Source organism: Triturus cristatus, chromosome 4_1 (assembly GCF_964204655.1).
Source record: "Triturus cristatus chromosome 4_1, aTriCri1.1, whole genome shotgun sequence".
NCBI lineage: Eukaryota > Metazoa > Chordata > Amphibia > Caudata > Salamandridae > Triturus > Triturus cristatus.
This window is the reverse complement of record NC_140585.1, coordinates 35,532,112-35,546,198: the sequence shown is the minus strand read 5'-3', so window position 1 is coordinate 35,546,198 and position 14,087 is coordinate 35,532,112. Positions and strand designations below refer to the sequence as shown.

At 44.7% G+C, this 14,087-nt stretch overlaps 1 protein-coding gene across 1 annotated transcript in view; it reads right to left on the bottom strand.

Annotated features, from left to right (window-relative positions):
* TMEM17 (transmembrane protein 17) overlaps positions 1–13,863 on the bottom strand; it is a 93,716-nt gene extending 79,853 nt beyond the window's left edge. The window contains exon 1 of the mRNA XM_085651421.1: positions 13,694–13,863. Within this exon, the coding sequence (XP_085507547.1) occupies positions 13,694–13,802 (109 nt within the window). The 5' untranslated portion in view covers positions 13,803–13,863. The remainder of the gene's footprint in view (positions 1–13,693) is intronic.
* Positions 13,864–14,087: the final 224 nt, after the last annotated feature.

Genomic DNA, 14,087 nt, shown 5'->3' with positions numbered 1-14,087 from the left:
ACGAGACTGGGTTTCTGAGCCTCAACGTGTAAATGAAAAGAGTCGCTCTGTGAAGTTTTCACCTGCGCGAGTCCGTTACCGCGCTGACTGTGAAGAAAGGAAAAACACAAACGCGTTTTGTTTACTTCACGTTTAGCATTCTGGATATAATGTTTCTTTTCTTACGGAACGATATTTACATCGCTATTTAAATAGCCGGCACACTTACTTTGAAGCGCGTGAATGGACGGCAGCCTCTCTTCCGCTATCGTATACTTTAAAGTCGGTTTCCAGAAAAAATTAAGATAGAGGTTATCTATCTTGTGGCGAACAGTTTAGGAGCTTGTCAGTTCATTTTAGTGCGGAACACTTACTCATGTTTTTCCGAGGTGCCAAATTCTTAAGCGTCAGTTTTCCAGCATGTGAACTCAGTCAGAAGTGAAACTGACTGGTGAGTGTGCCTATATCCTGTTTGAGAGGAAGCACAACTGGCCTTCATATTGCTGAATTGTGGGATATGTAGTTCGCATTAATCAATGTTTCACATCAACACACGCACTGGATCTTTAATCAACATTGCAATGTGTTTAAGGACGCGTGTAGTAGAATTCAGAGGGGCAATAATCAATATTTATTTGTCCTTTTTGACTCAACATGCATGGAATTCACAGAGGGACTCACACTAGTATGAGAAATATCTTTTATAGAAGGAACAGTCCATGAATTGGAACATGCTCTAACATAAGTGAACATGTTTGCATAACAATGTTTGCGATCTTTTAAAAGCCTTTACTAGACGATAGTTTATGCAAACTGTCTTTTATAATAGAAGCAATCACTAGATTAAATTAAATGAAAACTTCATGTTGGAAGAGACGTGCTACGGCATCAATAGACATGTTTACGCAACAATGTTTACAGTCTTTTAGGGACTTTTACTGAGCAATATTTGGTGCAATTCAGACATTTCGTTCAGACCATCTGTGGCACAATTGTATTCCAGAATTAGGTAAGCTTCTCTCTTTTGTTTCAACACTCCCACCTCTGGGCGAAGATTTAATGCCGGACAGTACAGTCCATAGAAAATGTTTTTCCGAATGATCTTTCTCGATGAAATGTGGTACCATTGGGGCTGTTAGAACTTTTTGCTTGATCCTGGATCGATGTTGGACAATCCTCGGATTAATCTGCTGGGTGGTTTTCACAATGTACAATTTCGGGCATGGGCACGTGATGGCATAAACGATGTTTTTAGTTTTACAATTTGTGAATTCTTTGTGGACCCATTTTATGGAATTATATGTAAAATCAACACCTTCCACAGTATTGGCGCACGCGCAACAAGTACCGCATTTATGGTGGCCTTCCACTGGATTCGAATTCCATAAAGTTTGTCTCGCTTTTAGAGGTTTCTAGATCAGCTCGTATATTCTGTTGGCCTATGCCTTTGTTCTTTTTCATTGCAAACAGTGGTTTCGCCATAGGACATTCCAAACCTGTAAGAAGGTGCCGGTTGTTCAAGATCACCTCTGCTGATGACGTCAGATATTACATCACTGATGACATATGTGTCTTTCTGAAAAATAAATATTTGTAATATATGTATAGCTAAATATTAATGGAAGAAGACATGGGTAAATAAGTGTCTAAATACAGTGATGTAATATCTGACGTCATCAGCAGAGGATTGCGGTCGCGTGAGTTATAGTTGTCTGCAGTAACTATAACGGGGGAATTTCATTGGTTTTTTACGAGTGAAATGTCCAGCTAACTATAACATGTGTGAAACCTATGGTTTTTTAAGTGAATTTGCAAGGTTTTTAAAATGCGAATTCGTAACTATAACGTGTGTGAAATCTATGGTTTTTTCAGTGAATATATATATATATATATATATATATATATATATATATATACACACACACACACACACATATATACATATATATACATATATACACCACAATCCTGAAGCAAGTCCTTCATCTCGGAAATCAGGTACTGGACCACAGCGCATTGTTGAAATCTTAGTGCTTTATTGCAACCTCCACAGCATGGCGCGTTTCGACCAGGTCACCCCGGTCTTGATCACATGACTTGCCAGGACCCTTAACGTGATTATATAGTCACTTCCTTGGAGGACAATCCCTCCCACCTGCTCTATAGAACTCAACAACACACTATATGTATAGTCTCTTCTTTCAAACCATTAATGACAATAAATACTATACTTGATAAAAACAATATTGAAAATACAAGTAAATATTTTAAGATTGATCCTCCATGGTTTGTAGTGAACATAATGATACACAATATTATATACATAAACGGCAAGTGCCTTAAACCATGGTACTCACTGGAGTTGCTTTTAAAGCTATATACACCAGGGAAACAAGGAGTTATCACCAAATGGTCTTAATGTTGTTGAGCATGTAGACCACATACCAGTGACTGTGCAAAAAATTAATAAACAAAGTGCAAGTGCCAAAAAGTGCTGGTGACAATAATAAAACAACTATTAGATCATGGTTGATACTACTGCCTGTAAATAAATACATAAATATTGATGGTTGGTCGTGCTGAGCCTGTGTCCTATATCTGTATATAAGCTATTTATACTTCATATCATGTACACAAATGCACAAAAACTGAACGTTGGAAATATGATCACATTAATTCATAAATGTACAATAGAAAATCTATAGAGAATCTGTAAATTGGGGAGTCAGAGCAAAATAATTACAATGTGCAAAATTAGCAGAATTCATAGTGCAAATGCGCAATAGTGCAATTGAGCAATGATTGAGGTTGTTGATAGAACAGTTAGTACCAATAAATTCAAAACTGTGCAAATACGCTGTCATAAAATCCATGTATAACATAATGTTAACTGGTAGTCCAGATATATATAGTTGCAGTTATTTAAAACCGCTACAAATGAAAAGAACACTTAGCTGATATTACAACTTTAAAAGCAGCATTTGATTGTGATGGTTTAAGACAAATATAGTTATTAAAAACAAAGGACAAATTTGTGCATATTAAGATGCATAAATCAGCAGTTTAAAACATAGAGTGAGTACCACACGAATGGGCTAATAAAAGATTAGTGGTGAAAAAGTGCTAGTGCAAAAGTTCCACTGTAAAATTGGTCCTTTTGGTGCGACCCAGAGCGTGGCATCACTCCAAGAGCTTCATAGCAATAGCAGCAGACTAGCAATCACAGCAAACAAACATACGATACAATAAAACAATTTTAAGACATGCAAAAAATATCTCGCAAGAGCTAGTGCAACAGTTGTAGCAGCAAGTCAATCATCGTCGATAGCAGCAAAATGACTCAGTGAACTATGTAGCAGCAGTTTTTCTGCAACAATCGCAGCGAGGTGTTCTTTACAATGTATCATACATTAGATTCACTTAAGAGAAAGACAACACCAGGGTGATCTTCAGGTGCACATAGGATGTCTCACAGGTGCTAGCGCTACAGGAGTAGCCGCAAATTGTACCTCATTAATAACAGCGCGTTGGTTCGATAAAGTGCTAATGCAAACAATTTTTCAACACAGGTGGCAGCAGGATGCTCCTCAAAGCAGTCACCATCAGGTTTGCGTCACACAACAGTTGAAGACCTGGCTGTTTACTCAATAGATCAAGGAGCTTCACCAGAGGTGTTCATCTGGCAGAAGGTTTCCTTGTTATGGTCTGTGTAGCGCTGATACACCATCGGGTATTGCGCGCTCTATAAAATTATTTCATTCATTTATGGGTCAATTGATGTAGGACACAGTATTATAAAACTGATCGATTGTTGAACTAATACCCTATGGGGCAAAGGCACAAGGCTGGACCTCTCAACACATGCCTTAGGAAAGTCAGCAGAGCCCACATGTTGAGCCCCTAGACGACTAAGCCTGTGAGATGTAATGGTGACAAATTTTGTCAACAGGATGTTCAAAGCTAGGTTGTCAGAATTTAGGGAGGCAATGATGGACAGAGACACACAGCTTCACGGCACTCACAACCCCTGCAGGTTGTTTCCTCACCTGGCCGATGCCAACTAGCTACATGTTTCAGAAGCGGCCACTCCCCTAACCCAAGGCCCCGAAATCTTGCCTTCAGATGGATGGCGTACGTGTCGGCAAAATATGATGCTGGGGTGGCAGGCTGATACCAGCTGATGACTGCCCAGGCATGTCTGCATTTGGGGAGCAGTGCTATATCTGTATAAGATGAACAAAGGCGAACACACTTTTTAGGTCGAGGACTACCGGTCTGCCGAAGGCAGAACCGGAAGTCGGGAGATTTAATGACTTGGAGAAGAGGGGCTTGAACCAGCCCCTCTTCTACCCTGTTCTCCATTGGCTGGCCTCTTGAATGCTGGCCAGCCACTGGAGAAGAGGTCAGTCACTCCGATCAGGCCCCGTCTTTTTCGGATCGGGGGCGTGTTTTTTGCAGAAAGTCTCTTTATCTCCTCCAGCCAATGGCTGGAGGAGAGAAAAGACAAACACGCCCCCGAATCAGAAAATGCCACTGCCTTTCTCCGAGGCATTTCTGGCTGACCTCGGAGAAAGGCGGCGGTGTGCAAGGCTTCCTCTCCCCCTGCATTGGCCAATCCTGTAACTTATATGAAAACGTGCAATGGTTGAAAATGCCCCATTCTGGAAGATTTTCCCGAAAATAACTAAAATTTACAATTGTAAAATGTCAGATGCTTCTATAACAATTGCATTTTTAATCTCCTGCCTTCTCCATCGGCACAGATGATAATAATAAAAAATAAAAAAAAAATAAAAAAAAATAAAAAAAAAAAAATCGGGCACGCACTGAACCAGGGAGGTCAGAGAAAAGGGTGATCTCAGATGCAACCCTTAAAGCACGCACTGCACGTCGGTCTGGACAGGTACTTACTTCAAAAGCCGTCAAATTCCTCAAACGACAGCCCTCCGGCCACAGGATGCTTATTAAACGGAGCAGGGCGGCTCGAACCGGTTCATGGACAACCCCGAAGGCGCTGGTGCAAGTTGTAACAGAAAGCGCGTTCTTTGGGGCCTACATGCATACACGGCTGGCGTCATACATGTTCCGTCCGAATGTCCATTCTCTGGTCTGACGTCACCAGTGAGGCCCTCCCTGCAGAGGCGCAGAAACCGTAATTCATTGTAGCCACCAGATTTCCGGAAGTAGTGACTACTGCAGGTACGCGAGCGGGATTGTACATAAAATTACGCGAGTGTAATTGCGCATAGGATTACGCCTGCGTGAATGCGCACTAAAACTACATTTGCATGTACTATTTTTTTTCTCCAAGAGGAAATATTTTCTCCAAACAGAAGTCTCCCCCCCCCCCCAGGCGCACACCCAGGCGGCTTCAGTTTGGGACAGCGCCTGGAGCTTTTCAATTCAGGCAACAAAACACCGCAGCTTGGTTTGGAGACAAAACCACACGTCTGCCAGTGTGCTAGCAAGTGTGGAACGCCCCCCCCTTGCAAAGCCAATACTTCACCGCTGTCTGTGCAGTAAATGTGAGCAATGCTCAGAGCCTCGGGGTCCCGGTGTCACTGCACCTGCCGCACCAGCTACACTCCCGCCATCTACTTCTGCTGGGACCTCACATCTGGGGTCAGAGCTGTGGGCGAAGGCCCGCGGGAGACAGGGCGGTGCACAATGACCACACAGAAGGTTTATTTTTAAAAAAGAGGCACTATATATAATAAGGCCCTGGCAGCCTTCAATTTTCGTTCCACTGCTGGAAAAAAAACAAGAGGGCGAGGTGGCCAGACACAGCTGGGGCCAGAAAGAGACTCGGATTAAAAACCCACATCTGGGCATTTAGGGAGCTGCCAAAAAGCAATTTAAAGGAATGCTTCCCTGCGGCGAGTTCCTGTGCTGCGGTCGCTATATAGATAAGTCATTCAGTGTTGAACAAACATTGGCGATTTGAAAACTCTTCACTTATCTCAGTAAATTGTCTATTTCTATGTTTGCTGCCACGCCCTCTAATACATAGGACTAGGCCTGGGCGTTTAGTTTGTGGAGTTCCCAAAAACTCCACCTCGCTACGTGGACTTCCGCAAGTGGCGGAACGTTAGACCGCACCGCTCGCACTGATTTTTAACACCAGGTGTTTGTCCCACGCTGGAAAATTAGCGCGAAAAATACAATGAGCAGTGCCAGGGGGCGCTGCTTCTTTCCGCCGCTCGAGTAGATGGTCTACTCTAGCAGCAGCTTCCTCAACGCGAACGCAAGGTTTCTCAATGCGAACAGAAGGTTTCTCAGCGCGAACAGAAGGTTTCTCAGCGCGAACGCAAGGTTTCTCAGCGCGAACGCAAGGTTTCTCAGCGCGAACGCAAGGTTTCTCAGCGCGAACGCAAGGTTTCTCAGCGCGAAAGCAAGGTTTCTCAGCGCGAACGCAAGGTTTCTCAGCGCGAACGCAAGGTTTCTCAACGCGAACGCAAGGTTTCTCAACGCGAACGGAAGGTTGCTCAAGGCGAACAAAAGGTTGCTCAACGCGAACAAAATGTTTCTCAGCGCGTGCGGTCGTGACCATCTGCGGCTGCCTGCGTGGAGAAATCTTGCCGGGAGGTGGTCTGGAGTAAACTTTTCCACGCTCGCCAACTTAACACTGGTGAGTGCAAGCGAGGCAAAAACTCCGCTACTCGGAGCAGAGTTTTTGGAACACCGTATGCTGAGGGGAGTGGGAAAAATACCGCGATATGAGTGGAATTTCATGCGTCCAGGCCTACAAAGGACTTATTACTTAAATATTCAATTCCCCCAGCTTTCTGTCGGGCAGCAGTGCATCCTGGGATGAGTGACATTTTTAATGACAACCTCTTCAAGAAGTCTACTCTTTCTCAGAACTGATAAGTAGCCCATGTAGAACTCAACTTGCCTTAGCCAAGTGGGTCTTTTCAGAACACAACTATAACGGCAACCACGAATGTAATATGCATTGGCAAAGCCAAAAGGCCTGGCTTGTATGTTTAGTTCTGACTAAAACATTAGGAAACAAGCATTTACAATGCAATGGTCTTGGCATTGGTAAAGTTAGAGCTATTGGCATTGCTCAGGACATTATTTTTGTTTATGTTTTTGTTTTTAAAACATTTAAAGAAACGGCATTGTCATGAGCAATGCCAATAGCTCTAACTTTAACAATGCCGAGACCGTTACATTGTAAATGCTTGTTCATACACGTTTTGAAGTTTAGTGGGCTAGGGTTTAGTGGGCTAGGGTTTCTGACCCGAGATCTTTTTCGTCCAATAGTTGCTAGCAATCCTCAAGAACCCTACTGTGTGCTTGACTTGGCCTGCTGCAGCTAATTTCGGACCATAAAAATTCCTCTAGGCTGCCAGGCCAGCCCCCCCCCCCGTAGCTTGTGACACAGGTTGAGTTAGGCACCAGCGCCAGTTGCCCGTTGGTTGGACAGGCCAAACTCAAGCCTAATCCAGGCGGCAGATGAGGACTTCAGCAGCCGAAAAACTAATTTGTATATGTTTGTGATGAGTTTATTCAGCAAACTGTTGTCCCTGCCTAGTAGAATTGTCCTGCCGTAAGTTAATGAGGAAGACATTTTGCCCCTCATGACTTCCAGTAGTGGGGAGAGGCTTGGCCCCAATAAAAGTTTCAATCATTTCGCTCACCTGAAGGATCAGGTCTTTTGCTTCAACTTCTTTCTGTTGCTTCACAAAGCAACCTCTAGCATCAATGTGCACCCCTAAATACTTGTAAGATTAATCTGACACACTTTTGTAGCCATTATAAAACCATCCACCTCCCTGATATTTTCCCCATGCCAAACATTACAACCTTTGTTTTCTTCAGATTCACCTCCAAGTTGTTAGTGGGTGTTTCGGTGTGCAGCTGGTTAAACAATCGTTGAAGTCATTTCCTTGTATGACTGAGCTGGACTTTGGGGGGTGACTGTTGCTGGCATCAAGAAGCCACAGCAGATCTCCAATTAATAGATTGAAAAGCTGGGACAAGCACGCACCCCTGCTTCACTCACTGTGATGATGACATTTTTCTGGATAAGTGAGCACCATTTCCCAACTTGATGCGGCTCCATGGACCAGCATTTAGCTGGATTCTAGCCTTTAAAAGCTATGAGGGTATTCCCCATCTCTGCAATTTAGCTCACAGGGCTCCCCTTGGTACTCGGTCGAACGCTGCCTTAAAGTCGAAGAAACAGCAGTGCATCAGAGATTTCATGGCTGTGCTTTATCCATTAAGACAGTTGTTGCCATTAAGTTGGTTAGCGTGCCAGAGTTTACCATGAACCCTGTTTGGTTGAATGGAATTAGACGATTTTTTCAGCCCATAGCAATAGGTCTTCCAGGAGCAAGCCGGCATAGTATTTAGTGTTATTATCAAGTAGTGCTATTAGCCTGTAATTATTTGCATCAGCTCCAGTGACTCATTTATGGATCGGATGGATTATGGCAAGATGCCATGATTCAGGTATTGAGGAGGACCACAGGCAGTAGTTAAAAAAACAGCCCCGAATAGGATGTGCCATTTAAAGAGTGCCTGAGGCAAACCATTGGGCCCAGAAGCCCCGTCCGTTTTTCCTTTTATTATTACATGCACTATGCAGCTTGTATATGGCGTCAAGTAACCAAGCTAGTGAGTGTAGGAGATTCAGATCTCTAAAAAGGCTCCAGTAGAGATTAGCGATCGTCATTTTCAAGCCCCTGTCCATAGGACTGGCTTCCTCCTCCTTGTCCAAAAAATGCATAGTAAGGAAGGATGCCCATTTTGCTTCTGATATATTGACACCTCCCAGACCCCTTTGGACGTTCATTTGCTTATTCACCAGGAACATGAAGTTCCTGGAGTTGAGATTCTTACTGGCACAGAGGAGTGTTGTCCAGAAGTACTCTGACCATTAGCGCTTCTCAGCAAAGACTGCTTGCCTACAGATTTTTTGTGCCTGCTTGAATGCATTGAGTAGCTCCTTTTCCCCAGGATTTTTTCAGACTCGTCTAAAAGCTTTAATGCGTTTATTCTAAACTCCTTAATCATGACTACGGTGATAAATTCACTAGGGGAGTCAAGCTGACTGGATAGTCAGTGAAATTTTGTAAGCAGTGGCGTGGTAAGGCTCGTTCATTTTATAATCAGGGTCTCATTGTTAGCCCCGGCTGCGTATAGGTGCTCATTACATTCGGCCATAACAACATCGCAGATGGATCCACAAAATTTGAGATGTTGGAGGTTCTCTGTGCGCATTCCCCTGTATGCAACCCTTGCCAAAACGTGAGATGGTAAATTAGGAGATAGCGTGAGGATTTGAGAGCGATGATCACTCTCTATCCGTGAATAATATGATAATTCTCTACAAGGGAGAACATTTCAGTGTTGCAAATGGTATGGTCAAGGAAAGAGCAGGTTTTCCCATCGGCTCTTGTCCAATTTGGTGGCGTGTCTTGTCGGAAGTGACCATTCAATATTTTGTAGCCCACACTACTGAGTTGCAAGACCATATATGCTCCGAACATACTACATGGGCAGCCCCTTAGTTTTACCTGTACGGTGATGTTTTGAGGGCTCTCTGAGTCAAGTTCCTCATGGTCATTTGGGAGATCATGAAAAAGATTTGCGCTAATATCCCCTGTGATTAAGCATGCTGCCTTAGGATAAATCACTGGCTAAGTCGCAAAGGGTTTGTATTAGACGATTGAATTTAGACTGTTTCTCCCTTGCACTTGGGCTGATAAAAACCTTTATTAGTAATAGTAATTGCTGTGATCTGAGCTACTGATCTTTATTCCAGACAGCCAATTCTCCACAAATATTAATGAATCAATATTCCCTTTTAGCTTAAGTGAAAAGGAGATAGAAAGCCCGCATTTTCGTCTACCTTGTTTATACTCCATGAAGGCCGGCTTTCAGTGTTCAATGTACCCTACATTTGGGAGTCTTGTCTTGCCCAAGGTTTCCTGTAGGGCGATGATTTTGTGACTCTTTAAGAATATAGTTACATCTGGAGACTGACGTTTCTGGGTAAGACCATTAATATTCCAGAATACAGGGACAGTAGAGGTGACTTTGGGCTTCTAGATACTCGAGGGCTGTTAGAAATGGGGATCTCTAGTTGGCAGCGGCTGGCGCCGAGGTCCAAATAGGGATCCTTCTTCCTAAGTCAGAGTAAGGGGACTACACCCTTTGACAACCCCTGCGGTAATGTAGCACGAGCAGACAGGCCTATCTCAGAGGCAGTGTGTGAAGCATTTATGACCATACAAAATAACGCAGGAAGGACGCTACAAACGGACACCACAAGTAGTTATAGAAAAATAGTTATCTTTATATAAACTGAACATGAGGCTTAAAAGCACTCAAGAAACCACAATGCGCATAATTACAGATTCACTTCAAGAGCAACCAAGGCACTCAAAAAGGCACTCAAAAAGCATGTGGTCCACGCAACCCGGTGATGCACAATGTACCTGAGATTTAAAGAAGGCACGGCAGGCAGCCTCACAAGGAAGCCGCGGTGATGACAGGCAGACTCGCAGAGGTCACAGCTCCCGGCTGTAGCAGTCCACAGCGTGCACTCATGATAATCCTGGGGCGGGGCTTAAGGCGGGCACCCAGCGGCACACGCAGGTAATAACAAGATCCTCGAAGTGGTGACTAGTGTGGGCACTCAGCGGCACAGCTCCTCAGCTGCAGCGGCCCACACTAGCGATGGCGATGATTCTCCTAGGACAGCAAATGCGGGCTCTCAGCGGCAACAGCTCCTCAGCTGCGGCGGCCCACAAAAGCGATAACGATGACTTTGGTAACACAGGCAAATGCGGGCTCTCAGCGGCACCATCTCCTAAGCTGTGGCGGCTCACAATAGCGATAACGATGACTTTGGTAACACAGGCAAATGCGGGCTCTCAGCGGCAACAGCTCCTCAGCTGCGGCGGCCCACAATAGCGATAACGATGACTTTGGTAACACAGGCAAATGCGGGCACTCAGCGGCACAGCTCCTCAGCTGCAGCGGCCCACACTAGTGATACAATGACTTTCAGCCCGCTTTCCCCACAGTAGAACCAGAGGCTCTGGACTTCTCAACAGAGGCCTCACCTGCGAGTAGAATTCCCCTCAAATAGGAATCCGGGCGGCTGATGGGTGAAGTCTAATGTTCCTGAGACTTCAACAGGAGGCAAGCACAAATCAGGCCCTTGGGTAGTTGCTTCAGCAGAACCAGTTTGGTGTCGTCCTGGAGCACTTTGTTTACAAGGCTGCATCCTGCCTTTCAGGAAGAGGGGGTCTGCTATCAGACGCACAGTGGGAGGTGAAGCCATCATGCACCTTGCCAGGCACAGCCCTGCTCAGATCAAAGGGTCACCCCTCCCCGTACTCCAACTGCAGATCTCTCTATTCAATCCAGGTCGGGCTCAGCCTGCCCTGTCCCTCCAAAACCAGACAGCCAATACACATAACAGCAGAGCATACTGGAAGGTTTAGGCAAGAAATACCCACTTTCTAAAAGTGGTATTTTCAACCACAGAATATGGAAATAATCTTCACTACCAGATGCACTTTAATATTCTGAGCTCAGGCATACTAAATTCGGCTTTCCTATCAGGTTCCTTGGGTCAATTAGGATTATAGAAGGTAATGCAGTTAATTTACAATAGGGAGCTTTCGTGTTGTAGCACTGAATGGCAGTGGCACAGCGCCCAGAGCATCTAACACCAGCAAACACAGAGGAGACAAAAGCGAAAAATGGAAGGGAGACCAACGCCAATGGTGCCAGGTCTATCTAACAAGGGCTTATTCAATCAAGTTCTCTGTTGGATAGAGCTGCGGGCAGAAAGTCCCAATCTTTCCCTGTATGGTCTGTGGTTGGCATCCTTTGTTTGAAATACTTTGTAATGACACAACCCTGGGCATTTTTTTTTTAAAGTGAATTAGTCTCTTCCTACTGGACAATGTAGGCACTGGTAATTTTGTAACTAGTCTCTTTGAACGGGCTGATCTTGATGCCCCATATACTAAATAACTCTGATCTAGATAATATTAGCTGCACAAGGGTTGACCAAGTAAATGTTGCTAATATGGGTTTTGAGGTTTGAGAGTCTTTGGGGGAAGAAATGTAATCGCTGTAATATCACTTGACTCCAACCTGCTCAATTCAGGGATGGTCTTTAGCAACCACAGGATATTCCCCCTATTAAAAAATGTGCTGGCCTTGCGATTGATACTCTGGGCTGAACAGCAGCCTGGTAATTGAACTTTGCAAAGCGGTTTCTTGCTTACGTACTTGATTGAGTCCCTATGACCTGCGTGGGATCTGCTCTACCCTATGTGACTCTGGTGTAGTTCCATGCAGGCACTCTTCCGTGGGTCATAATGTGAATGCTCGACTTTAAGCGTTGCCTTCAGTTGAGAAGTCAAGGGACCCTGGTCCTTTGTTATCGTTACTTTAAGGGAGTCCATCCGGAATCATGACAGGTTGTCTTTGACTGCTTTTGGGAGATTGAGTTGTTCGATGGCAGCGTCTCGGGATCGGCTGATTTTGCTCACCCAGACTTGCGATGACAGTCCTAACTGTTGCTCCTTCTTCACTAGAGCTTGGGTTTGTAAGTGATTGTGTCTGCCTCTCTTTTCTCACTTCTGCAGTCCAGGTAAGGTGTTATTACTGCCTGCATGACCATCTTGAGACAGTTGGTAAAAGGGGTAAAACTCTAATAAGGATTATCAATATCGTGAAACAAGAAGTGGTGACTTTGGTTACTTGAGCTGTCAGTGTGAGCTATGCATCAAATATGACTCCCATATTCCTGCAATTGATAAAACCAGCGTGTGTCCCATATTCTTGTGCCACCATGAACACATCCATATAGCTGGGCAATCCCTTACCACCAAAACCTCAATCTTCGCAGTCTTAACTTGAAGCTCATTTCCCCATATCCACCCTGCCATTGCTTATATATAATGTTGAAACTTTCTTCTTCACCCGTTTCATGTCACTATTTAATATCACAACCAATCAGGCGTTATCACCGTAGCCATAAATCATGAAGAATGGACAAATACTGTTAATCGTTTGATATAAATATTGAATAGTGTAGGGCTGATAGATAACCCCTGTGGGATACCACACTAAAGATTTTTACACATGGGTGTATAGCTACCAAGAGGAACTTTGCTGCTTTATCTTTGAAAATCGACCTGTACCAATTCAAAACACTCACTCGTAGGCTAGCCCGGTTTTGTCTAAACGGCACAGGACATAAATAGAGACATGGTCAAGGGCATCAGACAAATCCCTCCCAAGTTAGTTGCCAGCTATGCAAATACCCATAACATTCAGGAGAACCAGGAAAGGTGGCTGGCCTTTGTCTAGCTATTTATTAAGTTCTTGAGGTACTGCTTGATTAAGGGTGGTTGGGTTTGAAGAAGAACTTATTCATTGTAAGTATTGGCAACGACCTAGCCAGTAGGATGGAAGCCAAGTATTGCTACAGAACCACAGTTTTGAGAAGAGGAAGAGGAAAGATTTAAGGTTTATAGGCCACTGCCTAGGTCACGCTACTCCTGGCTCCGATTCAGGGCTAGCCTAGCTCACGCCACTACGCCCTGTACAAAGATGGCGTCACGCGCACTTCAGCACCTTGCCAACATGGCGTCATAAGTACTTCCGCCCTTCGCGGATGAGTTGCGAGAGAGACGCTGCACACCAAACCACTGATCCCCGGCATACTCACCGGGAGTCCCCACTTCCTCCTCGCTCTCCGGCCCCGTGCGATTAGTGTCGGTGAACACGGTGCGCGTGAAGGTGTTCAGCTGCCTCCGCACGGGCTCGGGTAGCGCCATTTTGCCAAGCGGAGGGGTTCCCTAGACAACGCAACAGGTGACGTTTTACGCAGCGAGCCAATCACAGCCAGGTGAAGGGTGGTACTTTCTCAAAAGCGGGCTTTATCATTGGTTTTCAAAACTTGTCCGAGTATTGAGACATCGGATACTGCGCATGTGCGGACCCAGTGTGTAGAGTCCCCAGAGCAGTGGTATTCAAACTTTTTAATGCCGCGCCACCTCTGTCGATGGGGAAAATAATCACCAGACCCACCTCAGAATTTCCCCCCATTATTCTATATAATT